At 39.8% G+C, this 17,399-nt stretch overlaps 1 protein-coding gene across 1 annotated transcript in view; it reads right to left on the bottom strand.

The window, feature by feature from the left end:
* SLCO5A1 (solute carrier organic anion transporter family member 5A1) overlaps positions 1–17,399 on the bottom strand; it is a 115,586-nt gene that overhangs the window by 54,489 nt on the left and 43,698 nt on the right. Inside the window, exon 2 of the mRNA XM_065399810.1 lies at positions 5,925–6,057. Within this exon, the coding sequence (XP_065255882.1) occupies positions 5,925–6,057 (133 nt within the window). The remainder of the gene's footprint in view (positions 1–5,924; positions 6,058–17,399) is intronic.

The following is a 17,399-nucleotide window of genomic DNA, read 5'->3' as shown; positions in this document are numbered from 1 at the left end:
AGCTCTTGAGGTCTTTCCTCATCTCAAGAGATTTGCAGTAAGGGGAAAGAGTTTGTGGACCCCTGGTTTATTCGGGGCGTGGGGGTGGGGATTGTGAAGTTGCTTCCCCTACCTGGGTGTTTCCGTAAAGAAGTCCAGCCCTAAGAAAGGACTCCATAATTTTCCCCACAGAACTGCTCCAACCTACTGAAAACATGGGTCTCAAAAAAACACTGATGTCTTTGGTCCCGATTCTGATCCCTCTTACATGGATGTAAATGAAGAGCAGATCCACTGAAATCAATGGTGTTACACCAGCATAAAAGTGTGAGAGGAGAGTCAGGCCCCTGGACTTCAAATCACTGGTTGTAGGGCTGAATTTCACACCTTTGTCATCACCTGCACCTAGAGACCCGGCACCTATCACATAAAGACACTGAACCAAATATTATACACTACATATGGGAAAATAGTCACAAAAGTCAACAGGACTATTTACATGAGTAAAGGAAACAGCATTCGACCCCCTTTTCGCAATGAAAAGAGAAATACAGGATATAATTTTAAATGGGACCTAATCTGACATACGCATATGTGTGATGATTTGTGTGCCATGCAAAATGGGATCAAGAGTGGTTAGATCTAGAACAAGCCAGGCACTAGAAAATTGTGCAGGCAGCTTTCATAATGGCTAGGCAAAATGAAGTGATGGGAAGTTTTGGTTACATAGTTTTGATAGTAGGTAAACAGAAACTCACTCCTTTTAGCTGATAGATCCATTTCTAATTCAAACTTCTCTATGTGAGTTTTAGGAGGATTAGTAGGCACTATCCCACAGGGAATAAATTAGTACAGTACATAGAAATATGGTAACAATTCCTTTTAGGATCTCAGGGTATGTCTACATGGAGCTGGGAACATGCTCCCTGCATGAGTTCCCAGACACGTGCTAACTTTGCTTGAGCTAGCACACTAAAAATAGCAGCATAGCTGGGGTAGCACAGGCGCAGCTTGGGGTAACTGCCTGAGTATGAACCTGCCAGATCCCTGGCTACATACGCAGGCAGCTAACCCAAGCTGCTACCCCTGGCTACACTGCTATTTTTAGTGCGCTAGCTTGAGCAATGCTAGTGCATCTACCTACTTAGTTCCAGCTGTAGTGTAGACATCCCCTTGATCAATGCTTTGTGTTTTGGTGGGTATCAATGGGGAGGCACCAGTCGTCTATGGGCAACATACTAAGTGCTGGAGATGTCACAACTGCAGCACTGTATGTAATCTTGTACACTGCCTTACATGATAGATATCAAAGAACTGGACAACAGACAAAAGAGATAAGGAGTTTCAATATTAACAATGAGGAATGAATAGGCAAATGGCATTTATATAAATTAGAACATAGGAGATAGAGGACTTTTTAGTGTTTTGAAGGATAAAGATGGGGGGACACCTCAAAAGGCATCTGAACAAGTACTAGGGTCTCAAAACAAAAGGAATGGAAGCTAGGAAAGAACCAGACAGAGCAGGAGAAATTCGTTTCAACTTTTTGTGTGGAACAGACAATGAAAGGCAGCATTAGAAGATCAAACTTATTCAATGCAGTTTACAAAGATGCATTAAAACAACCCAGAATTCAATAAGCTGAGCAAAATGAATTTCTATTGAAATTCAGATGAAGAGTTAGAACAGTAGATGTCCTCAGAAGGGCTCTTACTGGATTCAGTTGACCTCATAATGTCTAAACCAAATTGCATTTCTGCATAATATATGTTTGGAAGGAAGGAAGGGTTGTTGTTTTTTCAATAAAAAAACGAACCCACAGCAACCAATACTTGCTCCCTACAGTTACATTTACTCTGCAATATTATCTTCATACTTATTATTTTGATTATTAATATAATTTCCCCTAGGTTTCTGTGACAAGTGAATTTAGGCACTTCATAGTTCTAACACAAGCAAAGAAAGAGAATCAGTGACAGTGCATTACTTCAAGGGAGACGGTTGAGGCTGCCAGGTCCCAAATGTGACTCTCCTTAAACTTCAACCTTATCTTAAAATGTATCGCTATTTTGGAAAAAAAAATCAAACCTCTGAAATAAGGATTGCAATATGCTTAGAATTTTGAGATGAAATCAGTCAAATAAAACCTGCCCAAATGACACTCCTCTCCTGGGGGGAAATTTCTGGACCCCCATAAAATAGATGTTAGTGGCATGAATGGCTACATTTCTGGATCTCCCTGCAACTGGACTAACGAATGTGCCAAGGGAACAAGGACATGATTCTACACCATTAAAGTCCGTTTTTAAACACCTATTGATTTTAGTGGTTCACAATCAAGAACCAAACACATATTGCTCAGAGACAGAAAAAAGAATCAGGGTCAGATTTTATGAATACTGCAGAAGCTATTTGATTAGCTGGACTGGATTGTGAAACAAATTACCAGAGGTCACACAAGTGGGTATATTTTTTGAAATTTTAAGAGGCAAAATTTTAGAGAATCATTAGTGGAAACAGAAAGCTTGGTAAAAAGTGAATAGATCAGAAATACCATACAATTGCCTATTAATAGCTGGCCACATTTTTTTTACAGATTCTCATAATAATTTGTCATCTACTTTTTCAATAGTGTTTCTCTACAGTGGATAAGTTGGAAAGCGTATTACTTCAGTAAACACTTCAGAACAGCAGTTTATTTGAACTTAATCAAATGTCAAGAAGCTTGTGAAGTGGAAGTTCAAAGACCAACCTCTGGTCCTGAATAGGAATATTCCTGAATCAGTATTTAAGGGGTGAAATACAGCTAATCTGCAATGCCACGAACAGATCGAGATAGACTGGAAATGGAAATCTACCAGTATATATTAAGGATTATGTACTGATTTAGGCAGATCTTGGGGGGACTAGGTGGATCATATGGGATTGGCCTTTTACTTCTTTTTTGGTTCAAATCTGGGACTAAACAGTAGTGACCATCCAATGGCTTTTTGGTGACCTAGTCCAATTTCATCATCACAAATGGCACATGTTTTGACAGTCTCATCAGATCAACCAAATAATGAATGGGCATGTAGAAAGAAACACATTCTTGCCCAAAGAGGTCAGAATTAAGGCACATTGGAGAAGTAATATAGGAGACATTTCAGTGCTGCTGCCCATGCTATGCCTGTTCGATGGAACATTTCTTACCAGTAATTCATATTCTATAATTATAATATCTCTTTGTTCTTTTGTTCATGCTTCCAACAAATGGCTTGGATGGAACTCTCATAACTGAATATTTTAAGCCATTAAGCCTCCCCACCAGTGGATGACTTGAGCATACCTGCTGATAGATATAATACTTACCCTACATGTCAGTTCCTTTTAACATCAAAATGGTAACACAAAAGACATAACAAAATATCCCCATCTCTGCAGGTAAAATGAGTGGATGAATGAGAGCCTATTAAAATTATTTCCCTATGAAAATATCTCTCTCTTCTCCAGAGTAAGTAATTCTGACAGATACTAATATTGGAAACCAAAATGTTCTAGGGATGTTTCAGAATAGAAATAGGAAATGAAAAAACTGTTATAGAAAAAAAGGAGAACGGATATTAACAACATTCCAGTGCAACAGGCATGGAATGCAACATTAATAAGAAAAAAAACCTTTCTTTCACATAGGTGGGGAAAAGACACCTCTCAACAAACAGATAACACAGAAAAACAAATATAGAAACTTCTCTTTAAAAATATACACCTACAGGGCAGACAGAGTAAATCTCCACTCAACACAAAAGCAGATTTTATAATACATGTAAGCCTAATGTAGATGCATGATGCCCCACTTTGGAAAACTATACAGTACAAGCAAATCATTTGACAAGTACTAATCTGAGGCTGGCTATCATTTCTGACATGTCTCTGGCCAAATAAGCTTCAACATGCCCTAAAGAATTGCTAAGAATTAAACATATTTTGCACTTATACTTATGCCTTTTACTCAACGATCTCAAAGCACTTTTCTAACACAAAATTAACCCAGAGAACACCTCTGTGAGGTAAGTAGATAGTTAAACTAAGACAGACTGGTTAAGCCCAAGGTCATACAGTGAATGACTGACATAGCACTCAAGAGTATGGATTTCTAGTCCACTGCTCTGAAAATTCAGTCTAACAGCCATTTAAAGATCATTATCTTGAACACTGTTTCACAGGATTTAAACTAACAAAACAAAAAACCTGAAAGGATCTGCTAAGGGCTTTAGTACATTCCAGAGAAGGAATATTTTCAAGACTAATTTGTGGAGGAAGGGGTCATTGGAATTAGGTATATACACACCCAAGATATAGCTGCAGTCATTTAGTGGAAAGTATTAACCAGGTTGTACCGCAGCTCAAACTTGGTTTGGCCTACTGGAAATGGTGACATAGTATTTGTAGTGAGAATAGGCCTCAGGAAGTCCAAGACTGATGCTGAGGACATTTGAGAGATGTTGATCCATTGGCTGAAGCTTTGACCTGAGCCAGAAGGAATGTTCCACCTTATCTCCAAGTTGGAGTTGAGCATCAGAGAGGAAATGCATCAAGAGTCTGGCAACAGTGAAACATAGGCATGCCACTTCATCTCTAACTTATATAAACCAACAAAATGATTCAAGGATACTGCAGTATCTACTGAACTGAACCAGCAAGGAAACCAGTGGCTCAGATGCAAAGTGTACACTCCCAGGTGAGATAATGGACTATGAAATCTTCAAAGACCACCTATTTGAGGCTTTCATGGCAATTTCAAGTCAGATTTATGAGCTGCTTTGGGAAGGCCAGCCAAAGCCTGATACACTCGCTTCAGGACCTGACTGCTCAAGCTGGCATCTCCAAGCAAATTCCACATGCTCACCAAGTCATTATGTGCCCAGAGATATTCCATAACCATGACGACTGTTATACCTCAGCAGCAGCTAAGTGCCCACCAATTGTTGGCGAATGATTTTAATGATTTGTATCTTTAGCTCTGTGAGCTCCTGCCAGTCACAAACTACGAGTATGTCTATACTAGAGCTAGAAGGTGTAAAGTCCAGCTTGAGGAGACATACCTGCACTAACTCGGATTGAGCAAGCTTGCTAACGATAGAGTGTAGTCACAGTGGTGCGAGTAGCAGGAGGGGCTAGCTGCCTCTAGTACAATCCTCTCCATATTCGGGTCAGCTAGCCGCCCATGCTGCTGCAGCTAGACTTCTATTTTTAGTGCTCTAGCTCTATTAGAGATAGCACACATATGTCTCCTTGAGTTGGAATTTACACCTTCCAGCTCTAGTGTAGACATACTCTCAGTCACATGAGATACAAGAGTTGAGAGGTGTAATAGTACAGTACGTAATGGTTGGAGAATGTTTTTAGCACTGTTTTAAATGTAAAATTAATTTTAATATACAAAGAAATTATTCAATATGATTTTCTAATACAAAAATACCTATTTTACTCAGGTCTGCACAATTTAAAAGAGCACATGGGGTTGGCATGTTTTGAAGTGATCCAACTACTTTTTCCCTGGGCAGAGCACTGCTCTGGATCGCCACATGATCCTGCCTCGGTGTGAGAGCAGTGACCCCAGAGATCTAGGTCTGCTGCTGCTGTGCTGCATACTATTGGTATTTCATCCTACCTTTCCTGTACCATATGCAGAGCACCAATCAAAAGGAGTCCTGCAGCAGTAGGAAGGTGGTGTCATTGTATCCATTTAATAGTATGTGTTTGTGTCTATCAATAGCAAACATTTCCTGCCTGCCAGGTCTGTACTGCTGAATCCTACGGCAATCCAGTCACTGTTAGCTACTTTCTCTCTCCTGGCTTCCTTTCTAAATATTTCAACAGGCAGTCTAGATAGCTCGTATTTCCCAAGTTACCTGTGCCACTGATAACTCATAGTGCAGTTTTGAAAAACAGTTGATCCTTACCAGTTTCCAATGAATCGAGGGTCACTCTGGTCAATATAAACAGTCGTTCTAGGATCAACGTAAAAACCAATAAGGACTCCTCCTAGTAAATATCCTGCGGCAGGCCCAAGTGCTCCCATTACATACATGATGGCTACAAAAATACAAGAGAAAAAAAATACATCAAATTATGCTCAGTCGTGCATTAAAAATAAACATGCTTTTCAATAATTCTTTATATTTAAAAAATATGCTGCAGAACAAGAAATTGATTGGGGATTGATTCACTACAGGACATAGGCACTTATGTGCCACTTAGGGTGTCTAAATTCCAGAATCAGGCCCTACTAGAATTCACAAAACACTCACTCAGCCACTTCCAAAACCTGTAGGGGCCTAAAAATGCCCAGCGACTACATTTTTGCAGTAAAAGTTGCCTAGGCACCTACGGTTCTTCCTCTGGGCGTGTAGGCAGAAGTTTGGATGTCTAAGCCCCAGTGTGATGCATGAACCAGGAGAAGATAGGTGTCCTTCCGTCTATCCCGCCTGCCAGACCCAATGTGGAAAGTGTGTTCAGAGCTTGCCCACCGGATGGGGCCCCTATGGGCAAGCGTACCCAAAGCAGCAGCTGGTGGGAGGAGAGAAGGAGCACCTCCCTTATAACTTTTAGCCCAGTGATTAGGGTACTCACTTTGGATGTGGGAGACCACCCCCTCCACCTCATGGGGAGAAGGCATTTGAACTGGGAGCTGTCACCTCTCAAGTGAGTGTTCCAACCATCAGACCATTGACTCATTCGCATGCTTGCATGCACTCTCTCACTCTCTCTTCTCGCCCAATATCCTTTCATTAGTTATCCACAATAGAACAGGTTCAACAGGAGAGACTGAGGGATTCCCCACATCAGACTATCCTGTAGCCCAGGGGTTCAGATCCCAGTTCAAATCCCTTTGTCTCATCAGGTGCAGAGGGGGACTTGAACCAGAGGTCTCCAGCATCCAGATGAGTACCTTAACCACTGGGCTAAAAGTTCTGAGGGAGGGCCTCCTCCCCATCTCCTGCCAGCCTTCTTACTAAAATGGCATGGACACCTAATGCCAAGAGAGGATTTGCAGCTGAGAATCCCATGCGGAATGCGGGGCCTCCCAGCAGCCCAGATTTAAGCACCGATCTCAAGGACAGGAGCAGGAATTAGCCATACCCCTCACTTTAGCATCTCCCATTGCATAGTTTATGCAAGGAGCCACCTACCATGCTGGCTTTTTTAATCCTATTCTGAGGTGCCGCTCTCTCCCCATTAACTGTATGGGGAATCTATGCGCCAAACTCAGGCTTTGTGAATCCCAGTGATTTTCTAAGCACCTAACAGCTAGGCATGGTAATGCTCAGTGCCACCATACCTACAGTCCTTTTGAATCTAGAGCCCAGAGTGTTAGCTTGTGACACTCCACATTCAAAAGCAAGTTTTGCAATGCTGTAGGTGCAGTCCTTCGTCACATTAGACAACTGGACAATATCCATTCCATTATGTTCACAGATGGATGAAATTTTCAGCAAGAAAATTGCACCCAACTTACATGTCTATAATTGACAAAATGTATGCATGGAATTTAGACCCAGACCTGCAAAAGTATAGGCTCCTAATTTCCATTGATTTCAATGGAAGTTAGGCATATAAATATCTTTGTGGATCTGGGACTTAGTACGTAGGCTACGTCCTCACTACGGGGGGGGGTTGATTTAAAATACACAAATTCAGCTACGCGAATAGCGTAGCTGAATTCGACATATCGGAGCCGACTTACCCCGCTGTGAGGACGGCGGCAAATCGACCTCCGCGGCTCCCCCATCAACGGTGCTTACTCCTACCTCCCCTGGTGGAGTACAAGAGTCGATTCGGGAATCGAATGTCGCGTCCCGACGAGACGCGATAATTCGATCCCCGAGAGATTGATTTCTACCCGCCAATTCAGGCGGGTAGTGTAGACGTAGCCTTATAGTTTCAACATGTAGTGCTTAAGAATAATATTGTGTATATTCGATATAGTTAGGCTACTTACATTTAAATGATGTATTCATACAGGATTATGATTTATTTAAAAGCACTCTTTTGGTATAGGACAGTTTTATTCCTTATATATAAATCTCATACTATACTCATCCACCAATCTAGATGACTGCTAGGTAATTTGTCCTCCACCAGGTAGATGAGGTGACACTGTCTTGGATCTGGACAGCTACTGGGAATTAATAATAAATAATAGTTTGCTCTTCAATAGCACTTTTCAGCAGTAGATCACAAAAGTGCTTTACAAAGGAGGTCAGTACCATTGTCCCCATCTTACAGAAGAGAACACTGAGGTACAGAATGTCAAGTCATCCAACAGGCCAGTCAGTGTCAGAGCCAGGAAGAGAACCCATATCTTATGAATTCCAGTCCTGTACTCTATTCCCACTAGGCCACACTACCATTCAGTAGTAGAACAACATCAGGCAGGGAAGATAAAGAGAATTAGTAGGACACAGAAGCTTTCAGGATCCAAGAAATCACACTTTAACTTTCTTAATGAAAATTTGGTCTTGCAGGTTTCTACATGAGATGTGCATGTGTGACGAAGTGGAACTGTTCTTAATGTTTCCCGTGAATACTGTGTGGGTGCCTCAGTTTCCCCTATGCATTTCTTAAGTCTCCAGTGTCCATAAATGGCCGACACTCTGTATCCTGGCAACAAATGGCTGGGGCCCTTCCCCCCTGCAAGGCAATAGCTAAAGGTGAACAAAGATCAGGTGACCTCCTGGCCCGGGAAAGAGACAAAGGCCAGAAAGGAGGGGCTGGAGGGGGTTTCAGTTTAGAGCTGGCTGGGGACGAGGATGAGTGCAAACAGGGTTGTCTGGCTCACTGGGCCCCAGAATGGACCCGGCTGAGGGGTCCCGTTCTCTGTACCTACAAGCTCTGTTTTAGACCGTGTTCCTGTCATCTAATAAACCTCTGTTTTACTGGCTGGCTAAGAGTCACGTCTGACTGCGAAGCGGGGGTGCAGGACCCTCTGGCTTCCCCAGGACCCCGCCTGGGCAGACTCGCTGTGGGAAGCACACGGAGGGGCATATGCTGAATGCTCCAAGGTCAGACCCAGGAAGGGAAGCCGTGTGAGCTTCTTGCCCTGAAGACAGTCTGCTCCAAGGGAGAGGAGGCTCCCCAGAGTCCTGACTGACTTTGTGGGGAGCAGTTCTAGAGCATCGCCCAGGAACTCCGTGACAGCATGTTGTTGCTATGTATCTTGTAGAGCATATCTTAATTATAAGATTTATATCTGAGCTTTCTATTTATCCCGTCTATTTATATCAGAACTTGACCCATTCAAATATGCCAGCTTTAGAGACTTTGAGACTTCTCTGCCTGCCATAGAGAACAAAAATTGTTCTCATTTTCTGGAAGGTCTTATCCTTTTGAGCTAGTACTTAATCATTCTTCTAACATCTTAGGCATGACACTTCACTTTCTTGGAACTGCATGATGTCAAGTGGAAGGCAGTGAAAGGTCTTGTTTCAAGTAGTTTCCACAAACTCAGGGACTATTGTTAGTACAAACTGATAACCTTTAGGACAAAGGTCTCTACTGCCATGAATACAGAGGGTGGTTTAGTGATTGATCAGAGGACTAAGCTGAGGGTTCAAGTTTGGAATGTGTGAGGGTCAGGCCAGTCTCAGTCATTTAAATGCCCTTTGGAACCTGGCAACAGGTGGTGAGATGAAAGAACCTCTTTTCCTCTAGGATCCTAAAGCCCCCTAATGTTGCCACTCAGATCCACAGGGAGCAAAAAAGCAGGTCCCTGTGGAAAAAGTCAATGCCGATCTTCACTGCTGACTAGTTCAGATCTCTTCTATGGGAACATGAAGGTGGATTACGTCTGGTAGTACATGTAATACACTGGTTAAGGGCATGTGGAAGTATGTCCCTCTAGCAGCTGGCCCACATAGAAAATACAGTAATAGCCTGCTGCTTTCTAGCAGTTAGTGAAGTAAATTTACCATTATAGCTCCAATGGTAAGAACTGATGGTAAAGTTTATCACTTTAGTGCAAGTGGCAAGGATTTGTGCTTTTGTTGCTGAAAGCCCAGGGTTTTATCTTCACCAGAAACTGAGTTCCTTCTGGATTTCAGAAGAAGATCAGAAAATTTTATCAAAACATTTTAACCGGAGCATGTTTAAATGTTCAGTTTCCATTCTGTTAGTGCCAAGGAGCCAGGTCTACATGTTTCATTGGGCTTAGGAGAGGACATCCACTGATATAGAATATAGGTTATATGCCTCTTACGGAGGGAGTTTTGGCACCCAAAAGCCTTCAAAATAACAGCTTCTATAATCTTCAAAGGGTGGGATCTACACACTGGACATTGGGGTTGATATATAAGTAAAATGTGAGAAAGCTTTGTTTTCTATTTCTTTCAGATCAAATTATGCATACTTGTGTAGAGTATTTCAGTTAGATATTTGATTTTGAAATCATTTTGAAAATGTTTCTTGTATTTTTTTTATTTCCTTTGTATTAACATTTTACAAAGTTTAAAATACAAGTACAAAAATATAGCCAATTGTGACCAGATAAATATAAAATAACATAAGGAAATACATAATCAAATAATCATACTAATAGCTACATTTTCATTAAAAACTGTAATAAAAGAATATTAAGGTTACAAAGTCAAAAACTCAAAAATTTTTGAAATGTCAGAATTAAACTTGCCCATGCAACCTTAATTTGGCTCTCTTGCACATATGCATTATGATATAGTCCTTAATTACAAGATCACAAACTATTTTCCATGGGAACCCTGACTCATCCCCTGTACAGTTTGGATGCTGAAGCTGTCCAGAAAAAAATGAATCCCAATGCAGACACCAGATATAGAAAGTTTTAATCCAAACAGTTAAAGTTTGGCAAAGTAACAAGCAACTGAAAAACAGGGTCTTATAATGGAAAGGGTTAGGTAACCTTAACTACAGGTTATGCTACTAGCTTCTCCTACAATAAACATGTCTGACTCAATAGCTTATTCATATAGCACATCACCTATTCACAGAGAATCCCAAATTCAAATATCATCTCACAGGTCAAAAAAATACAAATAGATTACCAAATATGCCTGTTTAAATCCAACTAACTTGTATGTTTTCATCTTATGATTTGAAAGATGTCAGTGATGAAAGAGCACATTCTTATGGAAAAAAAGAAGCCTGTTTATCTGAGATCCTCATTATAGGGCCAACAGCAGAATTTAGCCCTCCAGCTAAGTACTGTCTATACAGAAGACAGGAATGCTTTTACACTGCAAATTGATTAAATAGACTTATTAGGGTTCTTAACTGCTTTTCTTTAAACAGAACATCCTTATTATTTATGGAACCCTGATTAAAAATAATTATACTTTGCCAAATTTCTTGTTACTTACAACTTGGACTATGTAATGCTTTGAGTCTCACAAAGAGATCATGACATGCCCAGAAGGCTTTTAATCTCTCCAAACTGATTTGGAATTTTAGAAACATACAGTGTTCTTGAAGCTATTAAATACTACATCTTGTTCTAAATACTAAGCAATTTCTTGCTGACACATTGCTCATTTGTTTGATCCTTGAATAAATAAATAAATAAATACGTAACTGTTACCATCAGACTTAATTCTACATAGCCCATGTTATCTCATTGGTCTATCGGGATTTATCTTACCTGCAATATTCTAATTAAACAGAACAGCATTTTGGTACATGATGTACACTTTTCCCATTCATGTTCTTTTTTTAAGTGAATGAATTTAAAGCTCATGAAAGTGAGAGACTAACAGCAGTCCTCAATCTTCATTTGCAATAAACCTATTAATTCCTTTCTTCTCTCTCCTTCTTCTCTCCAGTTGTCACACTCACTTGTTTAATCTCTCTTAATTAGACCATAAACTAGAATTTGTAACCCATTAAAGTCAATGGAATAACTCCAGAAATGAGCAGAATTTGCCCCATTCAGTATATATCAACCAGAGCCTAACAAATAATTCACTCTGAATAATGTATGCAATGAATTGAGCCCCTTTTTCTGCAATAGTACAATGATTTCATCAAATTTATTCATTATTTATATTTCTTCAAACCTTTTTGCCCCTCTGGATTGACTGCAAACAGTTCTCTGAAAGTATAGTGTACTCGCTTAGACATTTGAGATGTGTTGTTTAGTTGCAACTGGTTAGAAACATCACTTGGCACTGTGGCATATGAAAGCACTCAATATCATGATAATGGGACAAGAACCTCACAAGCTAAGATTGTTTCTCTTCCCTGACTGCAAGAACATGCAGACACTTTCATATGAGTACATTTAAAATTCCATTTCCACAAATGCTTCTGTTGAAATGAGACAACCATTTTCAAAAATTCTCAGAAAGCAAACACGAAAGGAGTGCAAGAATAGCCAGAGTAAACTCATTTGAACATTCAAGAGTGTAGTATTTAAGGAAAATATTTTTGCAGTGTTTGCCCAGCTCCAATTCCATCACTGAAATACAGCTACATACAGCACACTGAAGTGCTGCAACACTACTCAGCAGTTGTATTGTGTATGCTTAGTAACTCTGAAGAAGGTTTAATCGTAAGCAGAAATAGTGTACAGTAGAGATAAAAATAACAATGTACCCTCCATTCCATTAGAGATGGGAATGCTGCCTAAAATTTCAAATGTATTTTCAAGTTACCGTATACTGTACAAGTTCCAAGCTCCTCTAAATATATTTTACTGGCAAGATGCATCAAACAGCCTGCGCCTTTTAGATAAGAGATAAGCCTTCATGCTTCAGGATATAAGCCAATTACTAACTGATGGGGGTGAGGAAGAAACCTGCCTAGTAGGCAGGTTATTCCGTAACTGTCTACTACAAGGTTCTTGCACCTTCTGATTTGGAAAAAAAAATCTAAAATTTTGAAATTCTCCATGAAAGGGAATGGAACTCCACCTCTGAGGCAGTCTATCTGGCGGGCTGCCCCAAAATAGAAGATCCTGGAAGCCCTCCAGTCCCTGCCTCCAAGGCAGTCCAGCAAGTGGGGTGCCAAGGGGCCAGGCAGGCAAGCTGGCAGAAAACCAGGCATTGAAATTGAACCATCGCAGCAAAATGTTTTGATTTGGACAAATTGGAAAATTCCCACATGAAATTTTCTGACCGATTCTAAAGGTGGATCTCTAAATAATGTGTTGCTGTGAAACAACATCTATTTCAACATCAAGCTAGAAGGAGCTGTGATGGCCTTTTACTGCAATCCCATCCAGCTGTCCATGGCCAGGGAGGGTTGCAATGATGCACAGCCTTGACTGGGGAGGTTTCTTGATTCAACCGGAGTGAGGTCTTCACTTTAGATAGAAAAATAAACAAATAATTTAATTAAAAAAACAATTTTTTACCAGGGAACAAGTGCAAAAAATGAAATATGTATGCTCTTCACAGATTTCCTATTCCTGATAGAATATCTGTGTATTAAAAAAAATACCTTTATGAAAACAAATTGGATGGCTAACCCTGAGAAGCTCAAAAAAGTAGACAAAGATATCACCAACCAGGCTATAATTCTGGCAATAACATCACCAGTTGCCTCCAAGACTTCATCATTTGCACAGCACTAAAAAAGGTCCAGCTACAAGATATACAAGATCATGTTTTTTGGAGATGGCCTCTTAATGCTATTGTCAAGGTCATCTTATAGAAACCCTAAGATTTTCCACTATCCAGCAACAAAAATTTGTTCGAGAAAGAAAAGGTAGAGAAATCAACTTTAGCAGGTTTCCAAGGATATCTCTTGGGTTTTAGAATGGCGAATATATATATAACTCTGTAACAAGACTTGTTAATATTTCCTTAGCAGACATTATTTTCCATACCCTGATAAACAGAGATTAGAGATGGACTAAAACCAGTATTTCCAATCTGAACCCTTAGAATTTCTAGGGTTTCAAATCTGAGCCCCTGGAGCTGAACCTACACTTATGGTTTTGATTCAGCATCAATCAAAAAAAAAAAACCCAAAAGGTAGCCATGTTTCAGATTCATGAGATTTCTGGTCCCTTTGTGGACCAAAATTCACTCATGAGAATTTGGCACTATCTAATCCAAACCCTAGCCCTGATTTTGCCTCTAATCCAAAACCTGAACCATAGTTTAATACTAATGATATTCCAAATTGTTATTTGAGCTGTGCCTTCCCAGCCCATCTCTGCTAGAGAGAGATCCAACAGTTCTGGGAACATGGTAGCACTATTATATAAGTAGTATAAGTAGTATACAAAGAAAGTTGAGAAGATTGTCCCTTCACTGCCATCTGCACTACATAGAACTCCTTGGGAACATGGACTTGGCCTACAGAGATTAGGTAAATCCACACTTTCTGCAAAAATGAGCAATTTGGGACAGTTTTCATTTTTAAATAAAACCTACAAGTTATTCGTTTTTGCAGAATATTTGGATTTACCTAACCTCTGAAGGTTGCCTCTTTGCTCCCACAGGGTCCTGTGGCTTGTGTAAAGTCACAGCATGCACACTGAAATATTTCTTGGAAGGGGAGCATCCAGCATTACAGAGAAGAATATTACAATATTTAGATTTTTTTACATTTAAATTAATTATGTATTGAATGTGTCTCTTAGCCTCAAAACCCTAATCTTTATAGTTGTTTATATTTGCGGGTTATCTTTAAACTTCTCAAGTCACCAACTAAATACCTATGTTATAAAATAATAATATTATCTCCTTCCCTGTGGTAGAAGAGCTAGTTTTGAATCTGTGTATTACACAAATGAGATTAAAGTTCTTTTCCAAAGAATAGACCATCTTGAAAAGGCATAATGAGGAAGCCATTTGTGGAGCCACTCTCCATTGTGTTGACCACATAACTCATCTACTTTTTATAATGTCTTCTGCACAGCTCTCACTAAAATCAAAAATTTCATCTACCAAAAATTAGCTGCCTTTTCTATTTAGGGTATGATGATGGCAGTTATGTATTGCCCTCTGTTTGAAGTTGTATGGAGTCACACTATGCTCAGAGAAGTATAATGACTCCCAGAACTCCCTGATGCACAGAGAAAGCATGCCCCCTGCATCACTTTTTAGGAGTCTGAGCCATTGCTGAGGGGGATGGGGGCATTGCCTTACCCCTTTTCTAGTGGCTTGTGCCTCAGGAGTTGTTAGCATGGAGTAGCCTCTGTGCACAAGTACTGCAATTATGTATACCATGGGCCAACTGTAATGGGCCATTCACAATTTGGCCTGTATGTGAATAATTAGCTGGAAATGTGGGAGAAGGATATTAATAGAAAATAATATCATCTGTTCTTTATGGATATATGTGTAATATATTCACTTTTAAATGGTGCCAATGTGAAGTCCATGCTTCCCTGATTAAAACTTTGCTTCTGGAGACAATTTTCTATAAGACTGGAATTAATAAAGCACACAGTAACATGGCAGCATACTCATAACTGGAGCTGGTTGGAAAACAAAATTTCTATTCCAAAGGAAATTCCAACATTTCAAATTTTTTTCATTCCAAATTTAAATGAAAAGCCAAAATTTCTTGTGAAACAAAAATTCTGAAAATTTTCGATATAGAACTATTGAGCTGTTTAATTTCAATAAGGCAAAAACTCTGTTTTGATGTCAAAATACAATATTAAATGGCTTCATGTATTATATTAAATATATAATTACAATATTAAAAATAATACTTTAAAGGTAGACATTGAAACTAAATTAAGCAAAATAATAAACTTAAAACAAAAGTCATTTTTATCTTATCAAAATGAAACATTTCTACATTATTGTAATGAAATGAGAATATTGCAATGATTTGTTTTGACTTCTCCCCCCCAATCTAAAATTTCAGCAAAATTGACATGTTCCCATGAAACATTTCAGTTTCAATAAAACTGCATGGTCTGATGTGAAACTGTTTTTTGTCTGATATTTTTCAACCAGGACTGTTCATAGCAGAGGAGACAGACATGGGGATGCAGATGCTGTTCCCCTTACAGCAAGCTGTATACATGGGTAATCCCATTGACATGGCTGGGATAATAATGTACTGGAGGGGTCTCTAAGGGGCTCATGGGAGCCCATTGTTAAAACTTCATCATCCACTTAGAGGCATATTTGGGATGATTCCCTTGCCTATGATGGAGTTCCCCCACATACTATAGGTATGCTGCTATATCACTATGGCCAGAGATTATGACCCCTGGAGCTCATAAAAATACTTCTGAAGATGATTTTTCTTAGATTCATAGAATATCAGGATTGGAAGGGAACTCAGGAGGCCATCTAGTCCAACCTGCTGCTCAAGGCAGGACCAATCCCCAGACAGATTTTTGCCCTAGATCCCTAAATGGCCCCCTCAAGGATTGAACTCACAACCCTGGGTTTAGCAGACCAATGCTCAAACCACTGAGCTATCCCTTCCCCCCATTTTAATAAAGAGTGGGTCCATCCAGGGCTTCACTATGGTCACACCAGATAGCAGATATTTTCCACAAGAGAATCTATACCCAGATACCCTTACAATGAACATGGCTATGCAACACCTCCCTCCCAAAGGCTGATGCAGGTGAATAATGGATTTTAATTAAGCTCAGAGCAGAGGTGGCTAGGGGAGCACTGCAGGCGTAGCAGCTGCTTCCAGACCCTGCCCCTTCCCATTCCCTCATATTCATGGAGACCAGACCCCATGGGACAAGGGCAGAGTGGCTTCCAAAAAGGGTGCAGCACGCAGCAGAGGCCCTGCTCACGCTCTCCTGTGCTCTCCAGCCTACCTCCACCTCCACCTGTTCAGTTAACTTTTTTTCTTTTCTCCCTAAGCACACACTAAACATTTCTATGTGTTCATAACATTTTTTCAAATTCAGTTATTCCCTCAGGAAGAAACAATGCTGTGAGCATTGTTACAATTCAGATAACAACATACAGTTAAAATCTTTAAATCATTTCCTTTCAAAATCTATCAGCATTACACTGACTTAAAAGATATCAAACCAGACATTCCACTCAAAGTAATAAATGGAGCAACTAAACTACTTCTGCAGGCAGCCTTGATCTTTGTATAGAAAATATTTTCTACCACTTAGCACAAGATGGATTAAGACATGAGTTCTCAGGCAAGTAAAGCATACTGAATTGTACATGCTTACTACACAAACTAAAGGACTAATGATGAATGTTCCAGCATTACCATTCTATTACAGAATGCTGAATGTTGAATTCTTATATGCAAATATGTCCAAGGACTGGCTGATGCCACATGAAAAACTCTGCATCTTGTATTTTCTCTTCCTAATTTATTACTAGGAATTCATCATTTGGACCAAGACAGCATCCTAACTCTGGTTTAAAGAACTGTTGTTTCTAAACTGCTTCTACTGCTTATTCTCCGATTGAGGTAATACTTTATAACACCAAAATTGGTTCCTGTGA

This window comes from Emys orbicularis, chromosome 2, assembly GCF_028017835.1.
Source record: "Emys orbicularis isolate rEmyOrb1 chromosome 2, rEmyOrb1.hap1, whole genome shotgun sequence".
In the NCBI taxonomy this organism is placed as follows: Eukaryota; Metazoa; Chordata; order Testudines; family Emydidae; genus Emys; species Emys orbicularis.
This window is presented reverse-complemented; position numbering and strand designations above follow the sequence as displayed.